General features: G+C 41.3%; 2 protein-coding genes across 3 annotated transcripts in view; one reads left to right on the top strand and one right to left on the bottom strand.

The window, feature by feature from the left end:
• snd1 (staphylococcal nuclease and tudor domain containing 1) overlaps positions 1-11,430 on the bottom strand; it is a 352,436-nt gene extending 341,006 nt beyond the window's left edge. For both annotated transcript variants that reach the window (XM_080420799.1, XM_080420800.1), the window contains exons 1-4: positions 11,027-11,430; positions 6,202-6,351; positions 5,706-5,826; positions 4,684-4,765 (exon numbers count right to left, since the gene is read on the bottom strand). In XM_080420799.1, the coding sequence (XP_080276925.1) occupies positions 4,684-4,765; positions 5,706-5,826; positions 6,202-6,351; positions 11,027-11,119 (446 nt within the window). In that variant the 5' untranslated portion in view covers positions 11,120-11,430. The remainder of the gene's footprint in view (positions 1-4,683; positions 4,766-5,705; positions 5,827-6,201; positions 6,352-11,026) is intronic.
• Positions 11,431-15,521: 4,091 nt separating this feature from the next.
• On the top strand, positions 15,522-26,684 carry pax4 (paired box 4; the record flags this gene model as incomplete). The annotated part of the gene is made up of 8 exons (XM_080421119.1): positions 15,522-15,588; positions 19,534-19,664; positions 21,243-21,458; positions 21,562-21,652; positions 22,312-22,449; positions 24,244-24,326; positions 24,410-24,473; positions 26,434-26,684. 8 exons carry the CDS (start codon positions 15,522-15,524, stop codon positions 26,682-26,684), a joined length of 1,041 nt encoding a protein of 346 aa, XP_080277245.1.
• Positions 26,685-27,098: the final 414 nt, after the last annotated feature.

Here is a 27,098-nt window from a genome sequence, read left to right as displayed (position 1 = left end):
ACAAATCATATCTTGACACAGGCCCTTAAGTCTCATTGTTCAAATTTGTCTGGCAGTGGCTTGTTGAAATTCATGATTGATTTCTGAGTCGCATTCTTAGAACTTCGGGTGCATGAAAATAGACAATAACTGCATTTTGATATCTGAAGAGCTCCCTGAGATTTGTTTTTACTGGCAGAAACAATTTATTTTTATTTTAAGGTTGAGTGACTTTAGATTTATCGGAGTGAGTGCCATGTAATTGAGGTTCTGACATCGAAACGGTGTTGGGTGTGATGTTACCTGTGAAACACAAAACAATCTTTAACAGATACTCCAAGCAAGCCACACAGCTGCGAGCACTAGTACCACAATTAATTGCATCTCTCCAAAGAAAAGTCCAAGGTACTGGATTTAACGGGTCATTTTAATTATTCAGAGCTTAAAAATAGTCAACTCATTCAAGCAGGCTTTTTGTTTGGCAGCGAGGGACAGCTGACCGATTGATCTGGGGTGGTGGGATCGTGTACTGGCAACAGTGCAATAATTAGCTTTAGTTTTTCTCTTCTTACTTACATCTTGCAAGCCTGAAAAAGAGACTGCCATGTCTAAAGGGGGGTAATGCAGTCGAAGTCAATTAAAATGCCAGACACATCAGTTTGAAACCCAAACTGTTTCTTGCCTACCGAGCAAGAAAGACACAACTTTCTGGGAACTGTGAAAAGTTTTTTTTTTAACTTATTACAGATTCTTCTGTAAGACGTCAAATGAAGTCAACAGACTTCTCGAAGGCTGTTGAACAAGCGCTGAGCCTGCCTGTTGCCCAGGCTGTCCTGGACGACACAGGCCACCACACATAATTATTCGTCTATGTATACCAATGTATACTCTGTAACAGTTTGTATTGCATCTGCATATATCTATATGATGTACATATTTGCCATTATACAGTATCTGCTGCTATTTCAACTGCCTCATCCCACTGCTATTTTTAACTTGTGCATACAGTATATCATGCATCTTATGTATAGGTTTCACAATGCCCATATTGATATCTGACCATTTTCTTCCTGGTAAACCTGCGATGTGACAATGAATTTGAACCGTGTTTAAGCTACTTAGCAGCTCACCGTAGCTGCCGTATAGCACTTTTAACACTTTTTAAGACAGCATTTAACACTGCAATAGAGGAAAGCAGACACTACAATGACTGACAGAGGCGAACTGACAAGCTATAATTAGCAAAGATCTATAGGCAGAGGTTGGTATATGGAAGCAGATGTGTAGATAGCGAGTCTATCATCTCTGTAGGTCAGTAGGTACCTTTAAGCGAGGGATTCAGACCCTGTTTCAAATCAAAACCGATTCTGTTGGAATACTGTGATAACACACCGGGGGAGAAAGAACCTTCCAATTCCCTTCTATTTGAACATGCTGTAGGCTACGTCTTTGCATTCGCTCATATCTCCCCTCCACACACACACACACACACACACACACGAAAAAGAAAAATTCGGAGATACAAAATGTTGAATCTTGGTGAGAAGCACCCTGCTGCCTTTGCAGTATGAGATGGGGAGCAGGAATCATATGGCTGGAGGGGTTTCCCGTCCACATGTGCAGAGAGCGCTCCTATACTGGCGCACACACACACACACACACACACACACACACACACACACACACACACACACACACACACACACACACACACACACACACACACACACACACACACACACACACACACACACACACACACACACACACACACACACACACACACACACACACACACACACACACACCAGCAAGAAGAGGGGCAATGGTAGGGAGCGTAAGGATGCACAGTGGGTGTCAGTGATAATGTATCCCCACTTTCACTAAACGTGGAGAAGCAACGTTCCGTTTTTATGCACCACATATCTGGAACAAACAGGTCTGCTATAACCCAGTCTTTAAAAACAAAGCTAAAGACCTTTCCGTTAAGTTTCAAAATGAAGTTTTAAACACTTTCAACCTGGCGTCACCATTTTGGGCCGTGTCATGCAAAAAAAGAATGGTCGATCTACAAGCTCACAACACGTTTCATGGTGACGCGTGAGCTTGTAGATCTGCTATTGTTTCAAAAATGTATTGCTGGAAGAAATAAAGGACGCATAAAATGTGTCCCCTATAATTGAGTATTTTATTAAAATCGATCGTTTTAGTTAGATTAATTGTTGCACCACTACAACGGTGTGGTGTAGCAGTGATTTATTTTTAAGAAAGCAAGCCATTGGAATCAGACATTTGTACTGCCGCTTTATGGTGCTTTTAAAGCTCTACAAACTTTGTAGAGCTTTAGCAGTAGGAAAGTAAATGTCATCTTTGAAATGAAATTCTGCACTGAAAGCCAGAGTCTCAAAACTAATCGATAAGTTGGATATATAAAAAAAAGAATAATTTATACGTTGTATCCAATGCCAGATGTTTCATATTCAAACACAGCCACTTATACTTATTCAGGGAGTGAAAATAAAACAATCCATCCGTCCAGATGAAAAAAAGATGTGTCGAATACCAGCTTTGTCAATGTATGTGTGTGTGTGCGTGCATGCGTGTCTGTTCCTAGTTTGACAGTGAAAGAGTAACACCAAACAAGTGTGGCCCAGCCTGCTGTGATGCACTGCAGAGAAATGGGCACGCGGCCCAGGCCTGGGGCGTTTAAATTGGCTGGCCACTTTCCCAAGCCACAGTCAGCCTCTGAACACTTGTTCATCAGCACCGTTTGTGGCCATCAGCACCACAGTTATCATACTGATCATCATCATCATCGTCCTATGGTTAGTGTGATCAATGTACCCCGTTCTCGGGGTCTAATGTATAGTGGGCCCGGTACACAGGGGGGATATAAACTAAAGGCTGAGGTCCTCACTAAGTAATGGCCCTCTCTTTTGGCCAAATGATAGCAGCATATACTTAACCCATTAAGACCTGGAACGCATCTGTGTCACTTTAGATTTCTTTTGCTATTCAAAAATAGCAGATATTCAAGCTCATGGTGCCGCGCTATGAGCTCTTAGATCTGCTATTTTTTTTAAATCTTGAAAACTTTTTTTTCTTTTCAAAAAACTGTTAGGATTTAGAAAACATTTTTAAGAATCGCCTCAGGTCTTAATGGGTTAAAGCATCATTTACATTATGAGCCCGCCTCTGGGCCATTGCACAGAATGCTTGAGATGGACCATTAGGTGCAAAATATTCCGATCATCTCCGTTTCATGTTGGAAGACACAAATATAACAGCTTGAGTCAAATTGCCTGCAATGTGCGCATACGGCCACTGGAGGGGGGCCTGTGCTCACAAAGTGCTGGATGTGTGGGGTTTAGGGGGTGATGACTGCATGTGGAGAATGTAGTCATTATTAATGGTTGGGATGTCGCAGCAGGGTAATACTGCCACCATCTGGAGCAGTACAGCACCTTCTCAATCCTCCACTCGACCAAGTAAGGGTTTGTCTGGACCTCTCTACAGATGTATGAATGTGTAAAGTGGTTACGGGCTTAAGCAAGCGCAATGTCCAGGGTTTTTCCTGCATAGAGGATTTTTTTTGCCACCCCCAAAAAGGAAAATCACCCAAACCTAAATTTAAAAAACATTTAGGATAAAATCACAGTCACTTTTTCATTTGAGCTAAAAAGCATTATTTTACACTTTGGCTATTCAAAAATAGCAGATCTACAAGCTCATAGCGCTGCACCGAGTGCCGCGCTACGAGCTTGTAGATCTGCTATTTTTTTAATCGAGTAAATGTGTGCAAATTAATATATAATAAAACTTCTTGTATAGCCAGAAACACGGTCACCTTGCTACCTCAATTATTGGCGTGGGGAAGAACAGTTGGCTACAAGTGAACTTTTAGGCAATGTTGCCGTCACATTATATATTTTGCCTACCTCTGCAAGAACAATGGCACTGCTGTTAAGGCTAACCATCAGCTCCCTTAAATTGGCCATATCACAATAGCACAGCGTAGATGATGCGTGGATGCCAGCGCAATGAGGCGCCATGTTACTGTGAGCCTTAACTACCTTAGTTCATCACGCAGATGTCTCAAACTGCTGCACCAAAAGGGGAAAATGGTACTGTACAAATTAAAGAAAGTATCTGTTCGGCCAACACGTGTACCGTTCTAGATCATAAACCGATACATCGGTGCCATTAAGCGGACTGAAGAGATACGAAGTAGAGTTGGGTCCGATGCCTAGCCCGATTTTGGAGAGTCGTAACCCACTGCTTACCAATGTTTACCATTTTCTAATGCATTTGAAAAACTTTGATTTCATTCAACTTTCTAATCGAGAAAAAATCACTTATACTGTAAGTAAACAAAGAAAAACAAACCAAAAACCCTTTTTGATAGCTAAAAACAAACAAAAAGTACAGCATAATTAACTTCAATATAGGAAAATAACATCTACAAGCTCAGGTGTCACAACGTGACGCTTTGTGAGCTTTTTTGTACTTTTGAACATTTCACCTATAATGACATGCTCAAATGTATTAATTGCTTTCCAAAAGGTCAAATAATGACAATGAATACATCGGTCAATCTGACAGGCCCACCGTCACCTTACGTCATCCAATTGAGCGACGGAGGGTCTAAATCACAATTCAGTATGTCAGGGCTTTGCCCGAGAAAAACGTAGGCGAGCAGCTTACTTGTTCCCTCGGATTCCTTCCCTGCGGACCATGGCGAGACCTTCCAGGACCAGAGACTCAGCAAGGTTCTCGCCTGTTGTGTCTACACAATAGACATGGAGAGACGCACAGAGCAATTATGAAACATTCAAAACAACAAAGACTATACTATAAGCACACTGAAGCACACTAAACTGTGGTCTAAGTGGTAACGTTTTTGTTTATATAAATGTTAAATAGCTCTACATTCTGATACTAATCATTGCTATAGAGTGTTTGTTCGGTAGCTCTTAAGTAAACATACATTAGATTTTTAGGTCGGGATACCAATTGTATCCAATCAAGAGATGATTGATCAAAGTTTTTTTTATTAATTGCGTCCAATTTCACTTGTTTATCCTGCATCCTGAGTTCTCTCTCCTGAGTGGATGGAAATGGTATCCCAACCTGAAAATGTATACTAGAGAGCTAGAGGGACAGTGAGACTCATGTTAAAGAACAAACACTCTAGTCTATAGCAATCAGTGCGGAATATAGGAATTAGATCGGAATATAAAGCTATTTTGTGTTTATTTTTACAAAAGAATATCACTTACACCCCACCAAGTAAAATCTTTAAAAGGCACTGATGTAGATTTAAACCTGAATCCTATCATTCTGTCAGGACAACACGTGAAAATGAGACAAAACTTCCTAAGGTGTTCTGTGCATCGAGAGTTTGGATTCAACAGCCCTGGAATGCCAGCCTACGTTAAACATGTATCAGATTAATGTCCTTACAATAGAATTCAGGTTAATAATAATTCATGAGGTTGTCCTTTAATTACAGTTTTAAGCAAAGGTTAATGAAGATTAACTTTGTCATACAACAAATAGCCAATCTACAGGCTCTCAACACCTCGCATGAGCTTGTAGATTAGCTATTGTCTTTATGTTCGAAGCATTTTGATTATAATGACATGGTCAAAATGGGGACGGCAGATTGAAAAGTGGTTAGTAAAGCCCTTGCGGAAGACGGCCTGGAGGCACAGAGTTCCACTCACCTCTTCCCAGGTAGACCATGCCATACTCTCTGCCAAGAGCGGTCTTCACCTCGACGTTGAAGCACACTTCTTTTCCAATCAGCTTCTTGCGCAGGAACTCTCTGGCTTGAAAGGCGTAGGGCTGCAACACAGACAACAATGTCCCTGCTTTACAACTCCAACCTACCTGTTGCCATGTCCACCACTAGGGCATGCCCGCCCGGCAGACTAAAGCAGGCCACTTCTCCCTCCCATGAAAATGTAGGGTTACTGACCACTATACACATTATAATTTCTATGTTGCTCGACTGCTATCAGTCACACTATCAAGGCACAGGAACAAACAAACGCATGCAGAGAAGAACTTACAAACACACAAGCACACTTTTTTTTAATCAAGATTAGCATCCCATGGTGTTTGCCTGGGGGTCTTGCTTAGCAGAACTTTGCCCCACCATTGTTAAACACATCATGTAAGCAAAATAAACACAAGCACACCTTGTATAAAGCCACTCACCTCATCAGGGGTGTCCTTCATGTCGGGCTGGCCCTGGGCAGCTCGCCGTGCCATAGCCCCTGCCCGGATGTTGCTGAGGTTGATCTGACGCTCAGGAGGGGGACCACCTCGAGGCTGGCCCCGAACGATGATGGCGCAGCCAGACAAGACCTGGGCGGGGATAACACACAGTCAACCATTTATTATCTAGAGCGACTTACAATAAGCAAGGTAATCACATACGGTCACTCACTCACTAGCCTCTCGTGATCAATACGACAGACCCACCGTCGCCTTGAGTCATCCAATCGAGCGACGGAGGGTCTGAATCACAAGACAGTATGTCGAGGTTTTGGCCAGAGAAAAACTCAGGCAAGCCTCTGATTGACTGGGCTGTAAAGGAAGTCTGTGGTTGGTCTAACGGAGGTCTGTGGTTGGTCAATTCATGTCCGTTAGTGTCACGGATGTTTTTCTGTTATTTGTATAGACCATAACCACTTAAAATACTTATACAACAAGTAGTGAAAATAGCATAATAGCAATAATTCTAAAAGCTTACAACATGTCGCATTGCGATGGGTTGTGAGCTTGAAGATTTTCACTATATACACACTTCTTTTTTTTTTACATTTCTGAACATTTTCACCTATAATGACAAGCCCAAAATACGGAACCCTCACGCCAGGCGAGTGGTTAACTAACCAACAGGGTAGTAATGGAATTGAGTATACATTTAAAAGGCAGACTGGGCAAACAGCTTTGGAAAGAATTATGAATTATGACTAGAATTGTGACCTCAACCCAAGGTAATATGACATTGTCAGTAACAAGGATTTTAACATAAGCAGGACTTTTGACACTGCAAAGGATCTGATGTGGCTCACAGGAGCCAATTGTGACCCAAATATCGTAAGGTCATAACTAGAACTTGTGAAACACCTATAGATGGGTTTCCTGTTTGTAAACATGAGAGGATGATGCGCGCGCAGTGGAGGGATGAGCCTATAGAGGGCGCTATTACCCGCAGCAGCTCTGGCCATTGTACATTCATAAAAGAAATGGTCTTCACCGGGTTTAATGAAAGTAGATTAAATTATGAAGTTTGTAATATCTTCTTTACTCAATAAAAATGATTTGTCGGAAGTTGGATCTGTTTGTATATAATAGCAGCAGTATGCCTATTATGCCTAGAATAGCAGCATTATGCCTATCTAAATCCCGAACAAAACAACAGAGTGAAGGGCGCTTCCGGTTCGTTCTACCCCAAGCATGCGCAGATTGCGCACTCTGCTCTGTGATGACGTCGCGCGGAAACCCATCTATTGTGTTCAAAATTTGAAATGCAATTAGAAAACTTAGTTGAAACGGTTGACGTCTGGCTACGGCGACAGACTAGACGGTCACTAGAATAAAACTGCCCACTTGCATTGCCATTGTGCAGATGGCCAACTGATAAACATTGGAGCGGGTCTTTACTTAAAGTTAAGAGTAAAGGGGCACAGTTAGCCAGGCAAATAAAAGATAAGCCTTGATTTGTGTGCCGATTATGCAGAGTCCTGTGCAAAAAAACATTGCTGGTAGATAAGATGCTAAACCACCAGTGGCAATCACTATTTTGGGCATGTCGTTATACTGTAGTATTTTTCCCCCTTTATGTGAAAAGCAGATTTACAAGGTCAAAAATGCGTTGCGAGCTTGTAGATCTGCTATATTCACCGGGTGACACCGCCGTATGACAAAGTGTAACTCAGGTTATTCAAAAATAGAAGATACACAAGCTCACAGCGCGTCACGAGCTTGTACATCTACCATTTTTTTACATTTTAGAAACATCTTGAAAGTGAGAACTACTGATTTAGAAGGCATTTGTCAAATCGGCCTCAGGTCTTAAGTGGTTAATCAGCAAATGGAAGACTGCTTCTACCAGCAGGTGCCCAGCCACTACTGAATTGCAGGGAAGAAACCAACCAGCGTCGCTCGTTGTCATGGTGATATGCTGTCAAATTTAGCATTCAGAGACAAGGTGAGATCACGCAGTGTGATAGCGTAGCTAAACAGGCACAAAGATAACGCGGCCTTAGTCCTGGGTTTGACGACCACGGCATTTACACGAATCTGAGCAAACATCTTTTATCTGTGGTCGCTCCAGGAGCATCACTGTTGTGCTGTTGATCTAAGATGTGAGCCAGATAAAGCTGGTCTCGCGTCAGAAGAAGAACGCTGCTGTGTCCCACTCAAGACCCACTGACTCACGCACTCCGAGTGGCAGCCAAGTGGAAGGGGAGACCAGCCATGGAAAAACAACCACTGCACTGCCTTCCTCTCACTGTTTACATTCAGTCTGAATGCTACATGACCTTGCGTGACTTCTCCCCTCGTCACTTTTCCTCTGTGGCCCACCTTTGATGGGCCACATCAAAGGTCATGTCACATCATGTCACCCGAAACGGGCCAATCAGAACAGAAGGAGAGAGTAATCCGGGCCCATTACAAGTATGCTACAAGTATGTAGAATTATTAGATTTTGTTTTGGAGAAAAAAGGAAGAAAAAAAAGTGCCAAGCACGTGCGGAAGATGGTTTTATTATCAAGATCAGATCACTATTCCTCAACTTGTTCAGATACACAAGAGATGAGCTCAATATAGCTCATTTACAAAACACAACTCCCAACGGTCCCAAACCACGGGCATGGACACCACGCTCACCTGCGTACCCTCTAGGGACAAGGACAGGTCTGTGTGTTATACTTTAATTGTAAACAAGCTTTCTTCAAACGCACAGGAGCAAATCTAACTTAGCTGACAACGTTTTAATATATAGATGTGATAGATATATAGAGGATGTTGATCAATAGTAAAAGAGTGGAGGGCATTCAGCTTTTTTTTATACATACATAGTACATACATAGCCTGGGACCAGACGAATCTGCGAGTGCAAAAAAAAAAAATGCACTCTGCGATTCTGTCAACGCCAGGCTAGTACATACATACATACATATAAAAGAAATGCAAATGCAGACTGAAGGCCATTATTTGTATTCCAGCACATGCTGTGATTTGAATCCAAGCCAAAATCAAGCTATGCAGCCAAGTAGATGAACTGCCAGCACTCTCAGAACACGGTCTAGTAAAAAAATAAAAAAACATCACGACCACGCTGGAGAGTTTGGGAGTGTTTTAGGCCACAAAAGGCATAACAACATCATGAACCAAGATGGTACACTACTGTATCACCACGAACGACTACATAGAGCAGCCAGAAACTTCTACGTGTCAGTTCCTCGTGGTCGGCAAACATTCTGTGACTTGAGGGTACGCAACATTACAGACAGCCTGGCTTTCAGCTGATGGTATGCACTAGCCAGGGACCAATGTTCAAGTTCACAGGGTTCACAAGAAGTTCTTAGTCGACTAATAGTCAAGGAGTTTGTCAATTAAGTCAATTAATGGTTGGCAAACTCCTTCACAGAGTGACAAAGTTGATAATGTGTTGCAGGATCCATGCAGGAATGTGATTCCTGCATGCAATGATGCAAAAGCACCTCTTTAGATTTCATACCAACATACCAGAGACGAACTCACGTTCAAGAAATAATTCACTTGTTTCTTTAACATCAAAAACTACTTAGATATTAGTTGTGGACTAGGAACAATATGACAGATCAAGTGAGGAGTGGCCCTACAAATTAGATAGTCTTGCCAGTCTGCAATAGACGTGGGTAATACCGTTTTAGTTCCATGTCATATTGTGGTTTAATATGCTTTAAATTGATAATACCCCCAATACTGAAAGTATAGCTTTAAGTTAGCTTAGTAGCCAACAGCTAACTACCACAGCAGTTTCACACTCAATTCGGATGAATGAATGAAGTAAACTGGATTCTCTGGTGGTGGGCTCCATGTTGGAAGAAGAGTGTTCAAGACCATGAATGAACTTTGATCTTGCACTTGAAGTTGAGACAAGCAGCTCTGGTTCTTGCTGGTTTAACTCATGTAAGCCAACTATAGCATGGGAGTCCAAACATCTGTGTGAGACTGTTGAGTGCCACCCATGCAGAGTGGATGTGTGAGTGAGTGTGTGTGTGTGCTAAATGCTAACGCTGTCAGACAGACAACATGCACAGGTTTCAGTGGCAGACAGTAGTCGTGTGTAACTTGAAACTGAAGCACAGCTTGCTGGTCAGAATAACCATGTTTTCATCCCAAGTTCAGGTTCATTTGCAACTTTAAAAAAAAAAAAACAGCGCGAAGGAAGGAGGTCGCTTTAAGTATCAACGTCGGCTAAAATGTTGGGGGGGCTAACTAGCCAAAGCTAAGCTATAGCTCAACGAGCTAATGTGAGTGAGGGGCTAACAGCTTGTAAACACGTCGTTTTTGCAGAGACACGTCGGTTTGTGGCTCAACGTCGACACTTTGGTCAACTAGAAAACACGCGTTTTGTGTCTTCTGTCCAGTTACTGGACAGAAGACACAAGCGCGTTGGTTTCTAGTTGACAGAAGACGTAGTATATGGAGCCACTATCAGGCAGCATGCTGCCAGCCGGTGGTGGGTGACACTTTTCTAACAGTGTGTGTGTGGCACGCACTGGCACACACACACACACACACACTGACTGGCATTCAAATCAAAGTTTACATGAAGTTGTCTGGCACTTAAATCCCTGATTAAAGCTCCTTTCGGAACCCTGTATACCTCTTCTTTGCATTTGGGATGACGGACCGTTATCCCAAATGCAAAAAAAAGAGGTATACAGGGTTCCGAAAGGAGCTTATAGCCCCCTGAATAAAGCCCTACACACACACACACACACACACACACACATTGTAGTTCAATCAAATACTGTACCATCTTCACTATTCCTCTCTGGAGCGGAGCTGCGACCTGGTTCTGGGTCGAGCCCGGCTGCTGGGCTGCTTGCTGTGCTGAAAGCGATGCCATTATGTCCTATGGAAGCTGCTTTTGGTGGTGGGTGGGTTTCAGATTGAAGATCTGTGGTGGTTAGTTAACCGGGGGTCCGAGGAGGGGGTCCGACGTGGGGGGGAGACTGACTAGAAGAAGTGTAGTTCTTCTACTGCTGGGAGCCAAGGAGAAAAGAGAGAGGCTGATCAGCACTAGCAGAGCAGCGACTCACACACTCACTCACACACACACACAGATACACACCAAACACGTTGGTACCGGAAACACATGCGCGCACACACACCACACGTCAAAAGCACACGTTTCCCTAAGTTCCAGGGAGCTCAGAATGAATGAGGGGGAGAGCGAATAGAACGGGGGAGGCTGCGCTGCGTTGCGTAGCTGCGCTGCGTAGGCACGCTGCTGGAACGACGTCTTCCGGTGCAAGAGGTGCGACACGTCAGCATAGTATTTAACCCGTTCAGTCCAACTCTGAGCACTACATACACAGTACAGAGAGATGGAGCAGTTCAGTTCAGTTCAACTTCATTCATGATGATGAGACTGTCTGCCAGCCTCGGGAGGAGTGTGTGCGCGCGCGTGCGTGTGTGTTGTGTTTATAATATCATATGTATATATATATATATATTATATATATAGAGAGAGAGAGAGAGAGAGAGAGCGAGAGAGAGAGAGAGAGAGAGAGAGAGAGAGGGGGGGAGGGAGAGAGAGAGAGAGCGATAGACAGACAGACAGACAGACAGACAGACAGACAGACAGACAGACAGACAGGAATAGAATAGAATAGAATAAACAGGCCATATACATCTGAGGAAATACTCCTCTCAATTCAGGTTATTTATTTGCATCCCCCCCTCTCTCTCTCTCTCTCTCTCTCTCTCTCTCTCTCTCTCTCTCTCTCTCTCTCTCTCTCTCTCTCTCTCTCTCTTTATTTAAGATTCTCGGAAAGATCATTGAGGGAGACCCTCATTTACAATGATGACGAGATTACACACATAACATAAGAACAACAAGAAAAAACAATAAAGTTGACACAAACAGTTAAAACAGTTGCATGGTAGCAGTAATCAGTTAAAACAGGTGCATACAGGTAATGCACGGTTATTATATAAATTCCTAAAATGACCAATAGATAGGGTATTCAAGCTCTTGTTGCAAGCGGTTTACAAAAATTGAAAGCAGTCTTTCCCAGTTGAGTTCCGAATTGTCAAAAGGAACCAGAAGGACAAGTCAATCACTGGAGCGAGTTCGAATGTGACTAGGTTTCTGACGTAGCATGGAAGAGAGATAAGGTGGTCATTTTCCAACCAGGGCTTTATAAATAAAGAGGTACCAATGATTATTGCGCCTCTCTCAGTCAGGTGCATCTAATGCACATCAGCCTGTGCCCTGTATAGGTTCATTTGATTGATTGATAATCATTGATTGATTGATTGATTGATTGATTGACTGAATAGCCTACTTTATTAACAGTTTGCTAATACGTATTACGATCAATGGTGCTAAAAGGAGAACACAAAAAGCCATAGTGGCTTGTATTCAAGTCATCAAGACATTTAAAGAAATGCAATAAAATTAAGGACGGTAATGAGTCCGTTGGCATTCCACATTTAGACTGGTAGTGTCATGTAGATTATAGCAAGGTAAGAATAGTTTGCTGCTACACTTTATCAGTGGAGTAGGCTACGTCAATGCATTAAAAAAGGTTCGAATTCTGACTAATAAAAAAAAGAAAGTTCTACATGGATATGGGTTAGGCCTATTAATCAATTGAAAATATAGAGCGCCCTCTTTTTAATTAACTTATATAGCAACAAAAATGACAAGGATCGCATTGAAATGGGTCTAATTGGTTCAAATTAGATCAAATTGGTCTGTGCGCTGGAAAAAAAAAAGCAAGTGCAGAGCCCGTGTGTGTGTGTGTGTGTGTGTGTGTGTGTGTGTGTGTGTGTGTGTGTTTACTTTTTGGATACAATGTTGCAAAAAAAAGATGATCTTCACTGCATTTAGACGGACTCTACTTCTGCCGGGACCCGAAACGGCGGGACCTCATCTCGGAGCTATCATGGAGATTGAGGTTCCTAACGGGACTAGTTCAGACTGAGCTCAACTCCCAAAGGGTCATCATCGCCACATTCTTGAAAAGTACAATAAAACAAACACACACAAAAAGCAATGGGACACATCGGGTTGCTTTCATGTTAGTAGAAAATCCATTCGTTAAAAAAAAAAAAACTTTTTCATGCCAGGGACCCTCAAATTGATACATATTTGGCCGCGGACCCCATCTGAAAATATGTTGTGCCTGGGACCCGACCCCCAGAAGCAAAGATTTGAGTTAAAAATGTTTGCTTTAAAAAATAAATATATTCAAAGATGGACTATGCACACATTTTCAAGATTTTTCAAAAATAGCAGATCTTATCTATACAAGCTCATGTGCCGCGCTATGAGCTTGTATATCTGCTATTTTTGAATAGCCAACGTATAAAAGGTTAAAATTATTGTGATGCTATATTCACACATTTTGCTGGGGACCCCCTGGAACCCCCTCAAGGACCCCTGGGGGTCCCCGGACCCCACTTTGAGAACCAATGGTGTACAGTAACTAAGTACATTTACTCAAGTATTGTACCTAAGTACAATTTTGAGGTATTTTTAACTTTACTGGAATATTTCTAATTTTCTGTATTTTACTTCTACTCCACAACATCTCTGAGACAAATATTATACTTTCACTCCATTACAATTATTTGAAAACGTAAGTTACTTTGTGGATTTTCATTATTATTAAAACACATATACATTACCCACTTACATTTTTAATTCCGGACTTTTACTCGTAGCAGAGTATTTCTACATGGCAGAATTGATACTTTTACTTAAGTAAGAAATGTGAGGAGTAGGCCTACTTTCCACCTGTGAACCAAAGGATATGAGGACAAAGGACATCACATCATGGAACATGTTTGTAGAAGAAGCAAACGAGCAACGGTCCATTGCGCACAGTACGAGTTGGCAGTGGTGTAAAGTAACAAAGTACATTTACTCAAGTACTGTACTTAAGTAGCCTACAATTCTTTAGGTATTTTTACTTTACTGGATTATTACCAATTTTCAGTTGGCTACTTTTATTTCTACTCCACTATCTCAGAGGCAAATATTAAACTTTTACTCCACTAGGCCTACATGACTACAATTATTTGAAAACTTTAGTTACTTACTTTGTAGATTTTGATTATTATTACAAAACATACTTCCACCACTGCACTAGGACATGAGGACATCAATGTTTGAAGCAAACGAGCAACGTCCATTGATGCGCACAGGATGAATCGGTGCGCTTTGGATAGGTTTATGCCTCTTTTACGCATATACTTAAAGTACCTAAATACTGAACTCAAGACACACGGATTTAACCTAAATACCTAAGTAGGCTATCTAAGTACTTAAATATACTTTAAGTACCAAAAGTAAAAGCACTCATTGTGCAGAATGTCCCATTTCACAAGTTCAAAATGTATACAAATATTTTGAAAATAGCAGATCTACAATCAACGCATTGTGAGCTTGTAGATTGGCTATTTTCAAATAGCCGACATAGGGCTGAATTGGAATTGGTTTAATGTATGTTTTGTAATAATAACACAAATCAACTAAATAACTAGGCTATAGCCTACTAAAGTTGTCAAATAATTGTAAAAGTAAAAAGTAAAAAGTGCAATATTTGCCTCTGAGATGAGGTGGAGTAGAAGTAAAAGTATTGAAAAGTGTAAATACCGAAGAAAGTGAAAAAAGAAAAAAAAACTCAAAATTGTATAGAGTAGGTCTACATGTAGGCTACTCAGTTACTTTCCACCACTGGCATTCATGTTAGTAGAAAATCCATATATTTTTTAGAAAGTGATCCATTTCTATGAGATGTGTCCCTAGCCACTAAAGGACATGAGGCCAGCATGGGGACATGTTTGTAAGCGGCAAACCAGCCAACCGTCCATTGCGCACAGAGACGATCGGTGCGCTTTGGATAGCTTTAATGACGGCCCTTTTTACGCAGTTGAAACGGAGACACTTTCCCATAGATCGGGACACGAACACGCGCGCATACGTGCGTGTGATCGACGAAACAAAGGAATACGAGGAGTTGGAACTGTAAAAAATGTAAAAAAAATGTTTAAAAAAAAACGTTAAGGCACTAAAAAACATTCACCTTCTCCTTTTGGAGAGTCGAGTGTCAATTTACGCACGGCGAATATTCACATTTATATTTTATACTGTTTGATCGGCCTTATATACACGCAGATCGTGCAATAGCCTAAAGCACAATAAATCAATAACCACCTCAACACTCCATGCGATAGGGAAAGAAAGGTTATTTGTCTTTTGGATCTCGGTTGGCAAGGAGATGCTGGTGTCCAAAATGTGTCTGCCCTTGGCTGTCCTCCCCTCCCCGAACAGAACGGCCAAGCTGAGTGTTATTGCACCGGGTAGTGTTATTGTCCACTAAGCCAAAGTTAATGTATAATTTGGGACCATATGGCATTTTAAAACCCAAGCCCTTTATGTCGGTGCACACTTCGATCTGTGTGGACCCAGCTAATGATATTCAATTAGTCATTAAACAGGCCAAAAGGCGAAGCCCCTGTGTGTGTGGGTTTTCACATTGGCTAATATTTGCTCGTCAAATATTTCCTTTGGAAACGTTTACAACGCATTTTATCTGCTGGGCTGTCTGTGGAACATCTGTGAGGGCTTTTTAAAACCTCCCCATTCTGTGGACACGAGGTCCCCCAATTGGCCCTCGCACAGGCAGTCTATTTGTTCATGGCCCGAAAGAAAATGTAATAAAGAGAGACTCCACGATGGATTTATGATTGATCAAAAGCACTTTACCATATGGCATGGCACGTCGTCATTGTGGAGCAGATTTACAAATGTTTGCTTTATGGAAAGGGGGACTCGATCGTTTTAATCTGAGCCACTTATACCCATGGTGAAAGGATGCTCAGGTCACGTGACCACATAGGCTATACCTAAAGAATGGGTGACATGCCTGTGTTGATCACGTTTAACACAAGAGGACATGGATTTATAATGAATGAAAATAATTAAATAATGATATTATAGGCCAGGGGGTCTTCAACAGGGGGTCCGGGACCCCTAGGGGGTCTTCTGAGTTACTACACAAATCTGTGTGACAGGATGATATTTTTTGCATTAACCACTTGAACCATATAGCATTCCTATTCCGAGGAGAACTTTAGCCAAAAATATCAGATCTACAAGCTCAATGGTGATGAGTGGAACTAAGTAGGCCTACATGTACTTAAGTACAGGTATTCTTTCCAATTTTCATTAGGCCTATACTTTTACTCATAGGCAAATATTGTACTTCTACACCACTACAATTATTTGAAAACTTTAGTTTCTAGTTACTTTGTAGATTTTGATTATTATTACAAAACCACTTCTTCAGCCCTATATAGCCTACATTTTGGCCATTTGAAAATAGCCGATCTACAAGCTCACAATGTTGGGTCTGCTATTTTTATACATTTTAAAACTTTGTGAAATGGGACATTCTGCATAATGGAACTTTCTACTTTTGGTACGTTAAGTAGCCTACATTTTCATACCAATACTTTTGTACTTTTACTCAAGTAGGCTATATTTTGAATTCCGGACTTTGTAACAGAGTATTTCTACATTATACTTTTTCCACCACTGATGATGAGTGTGTCCACCGGCTGTTTATTATACACTGCCAATTTGCGCTCACAACATCTGACATACAGCCAATGAAGCAGCCTGTGTGGATGATGCTTATTATTGACATTTGGGGTTGGCTACGTCATCCTCAAAGCTCTATATACGTGTGTGCTGTCGTGCGTGATTCCTGTGTGTGTATGTGTTTTGTCAGAGGTGCCTGCGATCTCAGACTCACACTTACTTTCATCTCGTCAGCAAATCGTGAGGGGTCGCCCTGCCCTGGCACAGAGCTGTGGATGTCAGCCTGTACCTTTCTTATAGCAGACATTTTCCTGTGGACTGGAGAGCTTTCTTGATCTGCTGATTCAATTCAATTAGGCTATATAGGCCTATATTTTTTTTTATTGAACTTTGATTGAATCTTTTTTTGATTGAATCACTTTCATTCCTGCAAGACAGACAGACTGACTGATGACCAAGTGGAGATGTGCGGAACAAACTTGGATCTGCCAAATAAAGGTTCTGTCCCCACATTTCTTTGAATCCCATCATAATAGTTAATAGGCTATTTCGTAATTAGGCCTGGATTGGAATGAGTTAAATTATGCCTACATAGGCCTATTTGTCGTTTTATTTGTCTATGGATTGTTTTAACATGCACTTAAACCCTCAGGCGGTGGCCTACTTATAAACTAGCCTATTGACCGGAGTCGGCTTTGTAGCCTATAGCCTACTTGGATACAAGAAGAGTGGGCACTAAGGAAGAGTGGGCACCTCAATGTAAAATGTGCAAATTTTTCCATTACGTAAAAATAAATAAATGATATGAAGTATTATTGTATAGTAGGCTATACATACATGATTGGAACATGCACGGTAGGCCTACATCATTATCAGACATAAATCTATATTCCAACATATTGTTTATGCTGATCATACTGGGTTTTGAAGCCATTTGTAGGAGTTGTAGAAATATTGGACATTATGGACATAATGTCCAAGCATGTTCTACATTACTTAAGACCATTTTCTTTTTTTTTAATGTCAAATTTTGCATCGAGGTGCCCACTCTTCCTTAGTGCCCACTCTTCCTTAGTGCCCACTCTTCCTTAGTGCCCACTCTTCCATAGTGCCCACTCTTCCTTAGTGCCCACTCTTCCTTAGTGCCCACTCTTCCTTAGTGCCCACTCTTCCCTAGTTCCCACTCTTCCTTAGTGCCCACTCTTCCTTAGTGCCCACTCTTCCTTAGTGCCCACTCTTCCATAGTGCCCACTCTTCCTTAGTGCCCACTCTTCCATAGTGCCCGCTCTTCCATAGTGCCCACTCTTCGATAGTGCCCACTCTTCCTTAGTGCCCACTCTTCCATAGTGCCCACTCTTCCATAGTGCCCACTCTTCCCACTCTTCCTTAGTGCCCACTCTTCCATAGTGCCCACTGCCCACTCTTCCCTAGTGCCCACTCTTCCTTAGTGCCCACTCTTCCTTAGTGCCCACTCTTCCATAGTGCCCACTGCCCACTCTTCCCTAGTGCCCACTCTTCCTTAGTGCCCACTCTTCCCTAGTGCCCACTCTTCCATAGTGCCCACTCTTCCCTAGTGCCCACTCTTCCTTAGTGCCTCTTCCTTAGTGCCCACTCTTCCTTAGTGCCCACTCTTCCATAGTGCCCACTCTTCCTTAGTGCCCACTCTTCCTTAGTGCCCATTCTTCCTTAGTGCCCACTCTTCCCTAGTGCCCACTGTCCACTCCTCCATAGTGCCCACTCTTCCATAGTGCCCACTCCTCCATAGTGCCCACTCCTCCATAGTGCCCACTCCTCCATAGTGCCCACTCTTCCATAGTGCCCACTCTTCCTTAGTGCCCACTGCCCACTCTTCCATAGTGCCCACTCTTCCCTAGTGCCCACTGCCCACTCTTCCATAGTGCCCACTCTTCCCTAGTGCCCACTGCCCACTCTTCCATAGTGCCCACTCTTCCATAGTGCCCACTCTTCCCTAGTGCCCACTCTTCCCTAGTGCCCACTCCTCCATAGTGCCCACTCTTCCATAGTGCCCACTCTTCCCTAGTGCCCACTCCTCCATAGTGCCCACTCTTCCATAGTGCCCACTCTTCCATAGTGCCCACTCTTCCTTAGTGCCCACTGCCCACTCTTCCATAGTGCCCACTCTTCCCTAGTGCCCACTCCTTCGTAGTGCCCACTCTTCCTTAGTGCCCACTGCCCACTCTTCCATAGTGCCCACTCTTCCTTAGTGCCCACTCCTTCATAGTACTTCAAGTATATTTTGATGCCAATACTTTTGTACTTTTACTCAAGTAAATTTTTAATTCTGGACTTTTACTTGTAGACGGAGACATTGATACTTTTTCTAAAGTAAAAATTGTTTGTACTTTTTCCACCACTGCTGGTTATCAGTTTTTGGTGGTAGCAGTGTGAACCAACTAGGAGGCATATTTCTATCATGTATTTCTATCACATGTTTTTTTTTCTCTTTCTGTGTGTAAGCTGCTAGCAGTGTGAACCAATTAGGAGGCATATTCTATCATAGGGGTTTCTCTCTCTGTGTGTAAGGTGGTAGCAGCGTGAACCAACTAGGAGGCATATTTCTATGATATAATTCTATCATATGGTTGTCTCTCTCTCTGTGTAAGGTGGTAGCAGTGTGAACCAACTAGGAGGCATATTTCTATGATATAATTCTATCATATGGTTGTCTCTCTCTGTGTAAGGTGGTAGCAGTGTGAACCAACTAGGAGGCATATTTCTAAACGGTCGACCGTTGCCAGCTTCTAAGAGGAGAAAACTGATTGAACTGGCTTCAGAGGGACTGCGTCCCAGCGAGATATCCAGGATTCTTCAGGTAGGTCTATATACGCTATAGCCTTGATACCAGAGGTGTAAAGTAACTAAGTACATTTACTCAAGTACTGTAATTTTCTATACTTTTACTTCTACTCTACTACATCTCAAAGGAAAATATTGTACTTTTACTCCATTACCTTTATTTGAAAACTTTAGTTAGTAGTTACTTTTTAGATTCAGATTATTATTACTAAACATACATTAAACACTTAAGCTCTGTATATATTTCGGCTATTTGAAGACAGTGGACAACCGCGGGCAACACCAGTGTGCAACTAAGTATAAATCTGGCTTTCGTTTTTCCATTTAATTAAACTCTTGAACTCGAGGAAAAGCTTTTTTAAATCATACTTTCCGTTCAGACGTATACATGCTTATAATCTAAATAAGCAAAGTAATAACTAAAACGTAGTACTACTAAGGTAGTCAAGTAAAAAAAATACAATATTTGTCTCGAGATGTATAGTGGACTAGAAGTATAAAGTATTAATTATTCTTAGGATAGATATATTGTTCAAAATACTTTTGAAAATGTTAGAACAGGGCTTAAAGTGGATAAAGAACGACTTCACCCTTTTTCAATAATATCTTCCTATAATTGGTTCTCACTAATGTTCATTATAATATGGTACAATCTTTGTCTAACTCGGTCTGTGTCTCAGATAAGTTAGCATGCTCTAATGGAAGCCATTGTTCTCACAGACATTAATAATAAATAATAAAGAATAAAAAATGTTGCCTGTCAAACCTGCCTAACTATGATATCACTGGTAGGCGGGTTTCTGAACTGTCCACAGCCCTCCACTGAGACACAGACCCATGGCGTACACAAACCTTATTACACATGGGTTTTCAGTTCAAAAGGGCCCCGGCACGCATTTTAGCGTTTCTTTTGTTACTTTAAATCGGTTAATTCGGTTAATTTGGCTAAAAGTACATATAATAGCCTATGAATTTGTATATATATAGTATGGGCGGCTATCTTTATATATTAAAAACAAAATGAATGAACAAAAAAAATATGTATATATCCTCGCCAGCAGGGGGCCCCCCTTGCAGTAAAATCCCGCATATGGGTTTACATAACCCAGCAACCCCATGTAAATTATGCCACTGCACAGACCCGAGTTGACAGAAATTGTACCATATTATCATGAGCATTAGTGAGGACCAATTATACGAAGATAGGTTGAAAATGGATGAAGTCGTTCTTTGAGTACAGCATATACTCAGATGCTTTCACTGAAATTAGCTATTGATTATGATCACAGTAGCGATGCACCGATACATTGATTGTATATCGGTGTCGTCAATATCGTAATGCAATATTGTATCGAACCGATATCAAAATAAAATATCGGTTTTACCTGATATTTTATGGTTTGAATGTGATGCTGAAAAAGCCTATTGTGATGTTATTTAAGTTGGAAGCATGCATGTTAAATAAAAATACTACATTTTTGATTGATTGAATACTTTATTAGTCAGAAATGTAAACAGCACATGGAACGGTAAGACATTAATGTCAATATTGTGCATCCCTTTGATTACATTACTGAAGCGATTATTATTTTAGGTGTCCAATGGCTGTGTGAGCAAGATCCTCAGCAGATATAACCAAACTGGACTGGTGGACCCCAAGGCCACTGGAGGCAGCAGGCCTCGACTTCTGACTCCCGATGTCATTTCCAGGATCATTCAGTGTAAGCGGGAGAACCCGGCCATTTTCGCCTGGGAAATACGGAAAAAGCTTGCGGCTGAGAGAGCCTGCACGACCTCCAGAATTCCTAGCGTGAGTGAGATTTTATAAACTTTCTGCTCGTAAAACTGTTTCACACTCTTTCTCTTATGGAATGCTGGCATCTGACATGTTATTCCCCTTTGTTTCCTTCAAGGTGTCTTCTGTAAATCGGATTTTGAGAAAGCTCCAGTTCGACTATGGGCCAATGTGCATGGAAGTCGACGCTCTCAGCGCTGTCTTCCCAGGTAATCACGTCTCATGAGAGAACATCGGTCCAAAACGTTCTGAACGGCTCCTGCAGAAAGCATACAAAAGTACAAAACCAGGGGGTTCCCAGCCAAATGACATGGGTCTGTAACTTCAACAGTGTACAAATGGACCAAATTGACCCGTAATGGTAATTTGGTTACATTACATTTGTTAAATGAACACTGAGGTTATTTACAGTAGAAACAGTGGTCTATAATGTATAATAATTCACTCGACTCACGATACGATTCGAATCACGATACTAGGTAGCCTGGTAAACCCTCCCTCCGGAAATCTCATTTCTATTTGATTCCTGGAGTGTGGAAATGAGATTTCCGGAGGGAGGGTTTACCAGGCTAGATACTAGGTTCACAATACGATTTTATTTCCCACAAAATTATTTTCCGGACAAATGACCGAAAAATCTCTTTTTAAAATGATTTCTCTTACACAAATCCAGTATTTCGCTCTCTCTCTCTCTCTCTCTCTCTCTCTCTCTCTCTCTCTCTCTCTCTATCTCTCTCTCTCTCTTTTTTTTTTTTACAATACTGTGTTTTCTCTGAATCGATTTGAATCGATTTACGATAAATCGTTACATATGCCTATTATAGGTTACAACATTAGCTATTATATCTGACTTTTCCTCTCTGTGCAGGCTTTCCCTCCGTGATTCAAGCAGAGGTGGTTAACAGAGAGCCAGTGGAGAGGCCATGCAGCCCAGAAGACCAGCAGCCTCAGGACTCTCGGAACCGAACCTCCTTCACCCCAGAGCAAAGCAGAGCCTTAGAGCAAGGTCATTTTGAAAGCGTCCACAACATTGGTTCTCAAAGTGGGGTCCGGGGACCCCCAGGGGTCCTTGTGAGGGGGTCCCCAACAAAATGTGTTAATATAGCGTCACAATACTTTTAACCACTTTAGCCTTTTCTACTTTGGCTATTCAAAAATAGCAGATCTACAAAGCTTGTAGATCTGCTATTTTTGAAACATTTTGAACATTTTTGCAAATCTTTGAATATATATATATTTTTTAAGCGGACATTTGTAAATCAAATCTTTGCTTCTGGGGGTCCCTGGATCAAAATATTTGAGATGGGGGTCCGCGGCCAAATACATATCATTTTGGGGGTCCTTAACATGAAAAAGGTTGAGCACCACTTATCTACAACTCAATAAAACTCACATTGTGCGCTGCCGGGTGAACACCTTGTATGTCCCAAACTAAGCGTTACTTTTCACAGAATGGAAAAGAAAGAACCTGTTTTTCTAATAGATCCAGTAAAGGAAAAAAAAGTACATCATCTTTAAAAAAATATATTTAAAAGTAGTACAAATTGCAGATCTACAAGCTCACAACGCGTCACATCGTTGTGAGAATGTCGTAGCTGGTATGTCATACAATAGGGCATCCATTTAAGAAAAAAAAAACACTTTAAATAATAATTAGACCTTTGATCTCGTAAAAGTATCAATACTGCAATATAGAAATACTCTGTTACAAGTAAGAGTCCGGAATTAAAAATGTACTTGAGTAAAAGTACACAAGTATTGGTATCACTTAAAGGGATATTTCACTTTCAAAAAAACTTTTTGTCATTTTATCGTCTACTCAGGCCTTTAAGACAGTTTTTAAGTTGCTCGATTCAGTATTTAGATATTTGATATTCATTTTATCAGACACGCCCCCTTCCTATGCAAACCCATTGTAACTTCAAACTCCACTTTAACCATGTTAGATTCATCAAAAACACCCGTCCTTGGTTCTGGTGACTCATAGCGCTCACCTAATACGCGAGGGGGCCGTGTTTTTTCAATTACTTTTTTCATTTATTTTTCATATTTTTTTGGGAAAATGAAAAAAATAAAATACAATAAAAGAATTTTATAAAATAAATGAAAAAATTAATCGGAAAAACACGGCCCCCTCACGTATTAGGAGGGAAGTATGAGTCACCAGGACTAAGGACAGGTGTTTTCGATGAATCTAACATGGTTAAAATGGAGTTTGAAGTTACAATGGGTTTGTATAGGAAGGGGGCGTGTCTGATAAAATGAATATCAAATATCTAAATACTGAATCGAGCAACCTAAAAACTGTCTGGGGGGCTCACAAAGGCCTGAGCAGACGATAAAATGACCAAACGTTTTTTTTTAAAGAGAAATATCCCTTTAAAGTACCAAAAGTAGAAAGTACTCATCGTACAGAATGTCCCGTTTCACAATTTTCAAATGTAAATCTTTTGAGAATAGCAGATCTACAAGCTCACAATGTGAGCTTGTAGATCGGCTATTTTCAAATGGCCGAAATGTATATAGTGGTTAATATATGTTTTGTAATAATAGTAAAAATCTACAAAGTAACTATAGTAACTAAAGTTTTCAAATAATTGTAGTGGAGTAAAAGTACAATATTTGCCTCTGAGATGTAGTGGAGTGAAAAAACTGAAAATTGGAAATACAAAAAAAAGAAAACTCAAAATTGTACTTAAGTACAGTACTTAAGTAAATGTACTTAATTACTTTACACCACTGGGGCCTATTAGCAGTGAATCCATAACAATTCATTTTATGCTTCCACGTCCCACTCCAGAATTCTTCCAGAGTCATTATGCAGATGTGTACACCAGAGAAAAACTGTCATCAGAGATCAAACTTCCGGAGGAAACCATCAAGGTAAACTGGTAATAATGTCTATCAAACTATTCATAACCGAATAATATTTCTGCTCTTGCTAATTAATATCTGTCTTGCCAAAGGTCTGGTTTTCAAACCGACGAGCAAAGTGGAGGAGGGAAGTCAAACAGAGGGATAATATACAGAGTACGTATTGTGTGTGTGTGTGTGTGTGTGTGTGTGTGTGTGTGTGTGTGTGTGTGTGGGCTACATTTTGTTCAGTGCCTCTGATAATTGGCAGTCGCCATACAGTATATGGAGGAGGCGATGCTTCCTGTATCCGTGATCTGCATCCTGAAATACTTTTTGAGATTCCCAAGCCTATGCATCTACTATTGCTTGTGTTCAAGAATTTCTTGTTAAAATGTGAACGCAAATACAGATGTTAAATGTGTGTGCTCAATCCCACAGTTTCATGAAAATTAAGCTGTTCAACTGTCACACATTGACCTCGATTGTGACCTTGAACTTGAAAATTTTCGAGCCAAAAGGTCATCAACTCTTTGGGGTCAGACTACTGATCGTTCCCTTCAGGTATCATGGATATCTGCCCATGTTCTCTTCAAGTTGTCTGACTAACAAACCAGTCTCTCGAGACTTCCGCAAAACAGTCTGTGCATCAGGAGCGCTGAAAATCCACAGAAAATAAAGCGGATGTCCCGCCTCCAGTCACTTAAATAAGTCGTAATGTAAAACAAATTAGTTGAAGCTTAGCTTGCTGCATGGAAATTCAAAAATATATTTCAAAGATATTTTAGAATATATTTTCATGAATGGAAACGACAAACAGATGACACTTTCAGGAGGCAGAAGTACAGATTCTCTCTAGCATTTGAATACTGTGGAAGAGTTGTCTGGCTTTAGAGAATATTACTGTAACAAACAAACAGCATCTATTATAATCCCTGGCTGCTGCACATTGCTGTGGGCTAGTGTGATAATCCAGTTGAATGACAAATACATGAGAATAAACTTTTCTTTTCCTTCACAGCTGCTGGCCTTCAAAAGGAAAAACACTTTTTCCCAACGAATCCCGTCGTGGCACGAAATTGTACAACTCAACAGGTGCAGTCGGGGTAGTTTTTGTGCTATGCAAGATAGAATGTTTTGATGAAATATGTATGAGATAACCGCTACAGCCAACGCTATGAGATACAAATTCCAGAGACTCTTACACACCGTCTCATATGTTTAGGTTGACTGGAAGGAGATTGGATCATATTGCGACACTTCAGGATCATTTCAGCCTCACAGCACATCGACTGAGAAGTTACAACATGGTTACCGTCCTTCAGTGGAAAGAGGTGAGGTTGTTTAAAATAGTTATAATAACATAACCACTATATATATTTTGTCGTATGACGAATAGCGAAAATTGCCGATATACAAGCTCACAACGCATTATGACACTACATTCACTATTTTTGAAGATTCTGAATTTTGGTTAAATGTATTTTGAATGATTGTGAACATTTTTTAAATAAATATAATTCTTGTTTGGAATATCTTTGCCTATAATGGCATGCTTAAAATAGGGACCCAGGTTGAGAGTGGTTAAAACCTAGTCTCTCGTGGCCAGACTGTTAACTCCCACAATTTTCAAATGCTTCCGGTCATACAGTCTGGAGTAACAGAAGCTCTGAAAATGATCAAGGGGAAAGTGGATGTGACGCCACCTCCCTGCTTCCGTTTCGTTTTTACAGTCGCGCAGATGTCTCCCAATATAAATCAAAATAATCAAAGCATATAGCTTGCTGCTTATTAGAAATGGAAATTCTAAAATAAAGTACAAAGATATTTTAAAATATATTTTCGTGAACGGAAATGACAAACGGATGACAGCTTCCTGCCTCGGTTTTTGAGAGTAGCATTCTGAGATTGTGGAATAGTTGTCTGGCTACGAGAGTCTAGTTAAAACCCCACAAAACTCTACCTATAAAACACGTTATAGCCTATTTAGTCTCTTGTAAATGTGCAGGCGGTCCTGAAGCCCTGATGTCCTTCCCGTTCCCGAGACCAACCTCGTCCTTCCACCAACCATTGTACAACAACAACAACAACAACAACAACAACAACAACATGTTTCCAAACTTCCCATCGCCTCAAGCGGCCATCGCACAGAAGACCCCGCCGCTGGTGACCCCCCAGGCAGAGAGATTCACCTCCCCATTGTTTCAGCATCGCACGGACGCCAGGACGACATTCTCCTTGCCGGTCAACCCGGCGGTGAGAGCAGACGGGCCCTTGACTCAATACTGGAGCCAGCAGGGAGCTGGATTCTATCAGACGGACCAGAGGTTTCTGAGGACAGAACAACTGCCGTATGAATTCCCATCCGTAACCGGACAGAAGATGTAAACACATTTCTTGCATCAATTGGACCCAGACGGAATGAGTTGACTGACAGATTTCTTTTTCCGCTGAAGGTTTAACCACATAATCTGCAATATACGTCCTCTACGAACCCACAACGCGTCTATTTTTTTTCCCAAAGAGATTTGATGTGGAAGGGAAATAGGAGCGGACCAAGTATAGAGCCCTGGGGGACCCTGGTAAACTAGAGCAGTCGTTCTCAACCTTTTTAGGCTGTGACCCACTAAAATAATCATATTTGAATTGGGGACCCCCCCAAAATAATCATATTTGTACTGGGGAACCCCCCAAAATAGTCATATATGAACTGGGGACCCCCCACCCTGACAAGCACTTGGAATTTTAGGAGTTGAGGCATTACATTTAGTTTGACTCGGTTCCACAGATAAATGTGAAAAT

Source organism: Gymnoscopelus braueri (genome assembly GCF_963280865.1).
Source record: "Gymnoscopelus braueri genome assembly, chromosome: 23".
NCBI lineage: Eukaryota > Metazoa > Chordata > Actinopteri > Myctophiformes > Myctophidae > Gymnoscopelus > Gymnoscopelus braueri.
The sequence above is the reverse complement of the archived record's forward strand: the minus strand, read 5'-3'. Positions and strand labels throughout refer to the sequence as shown.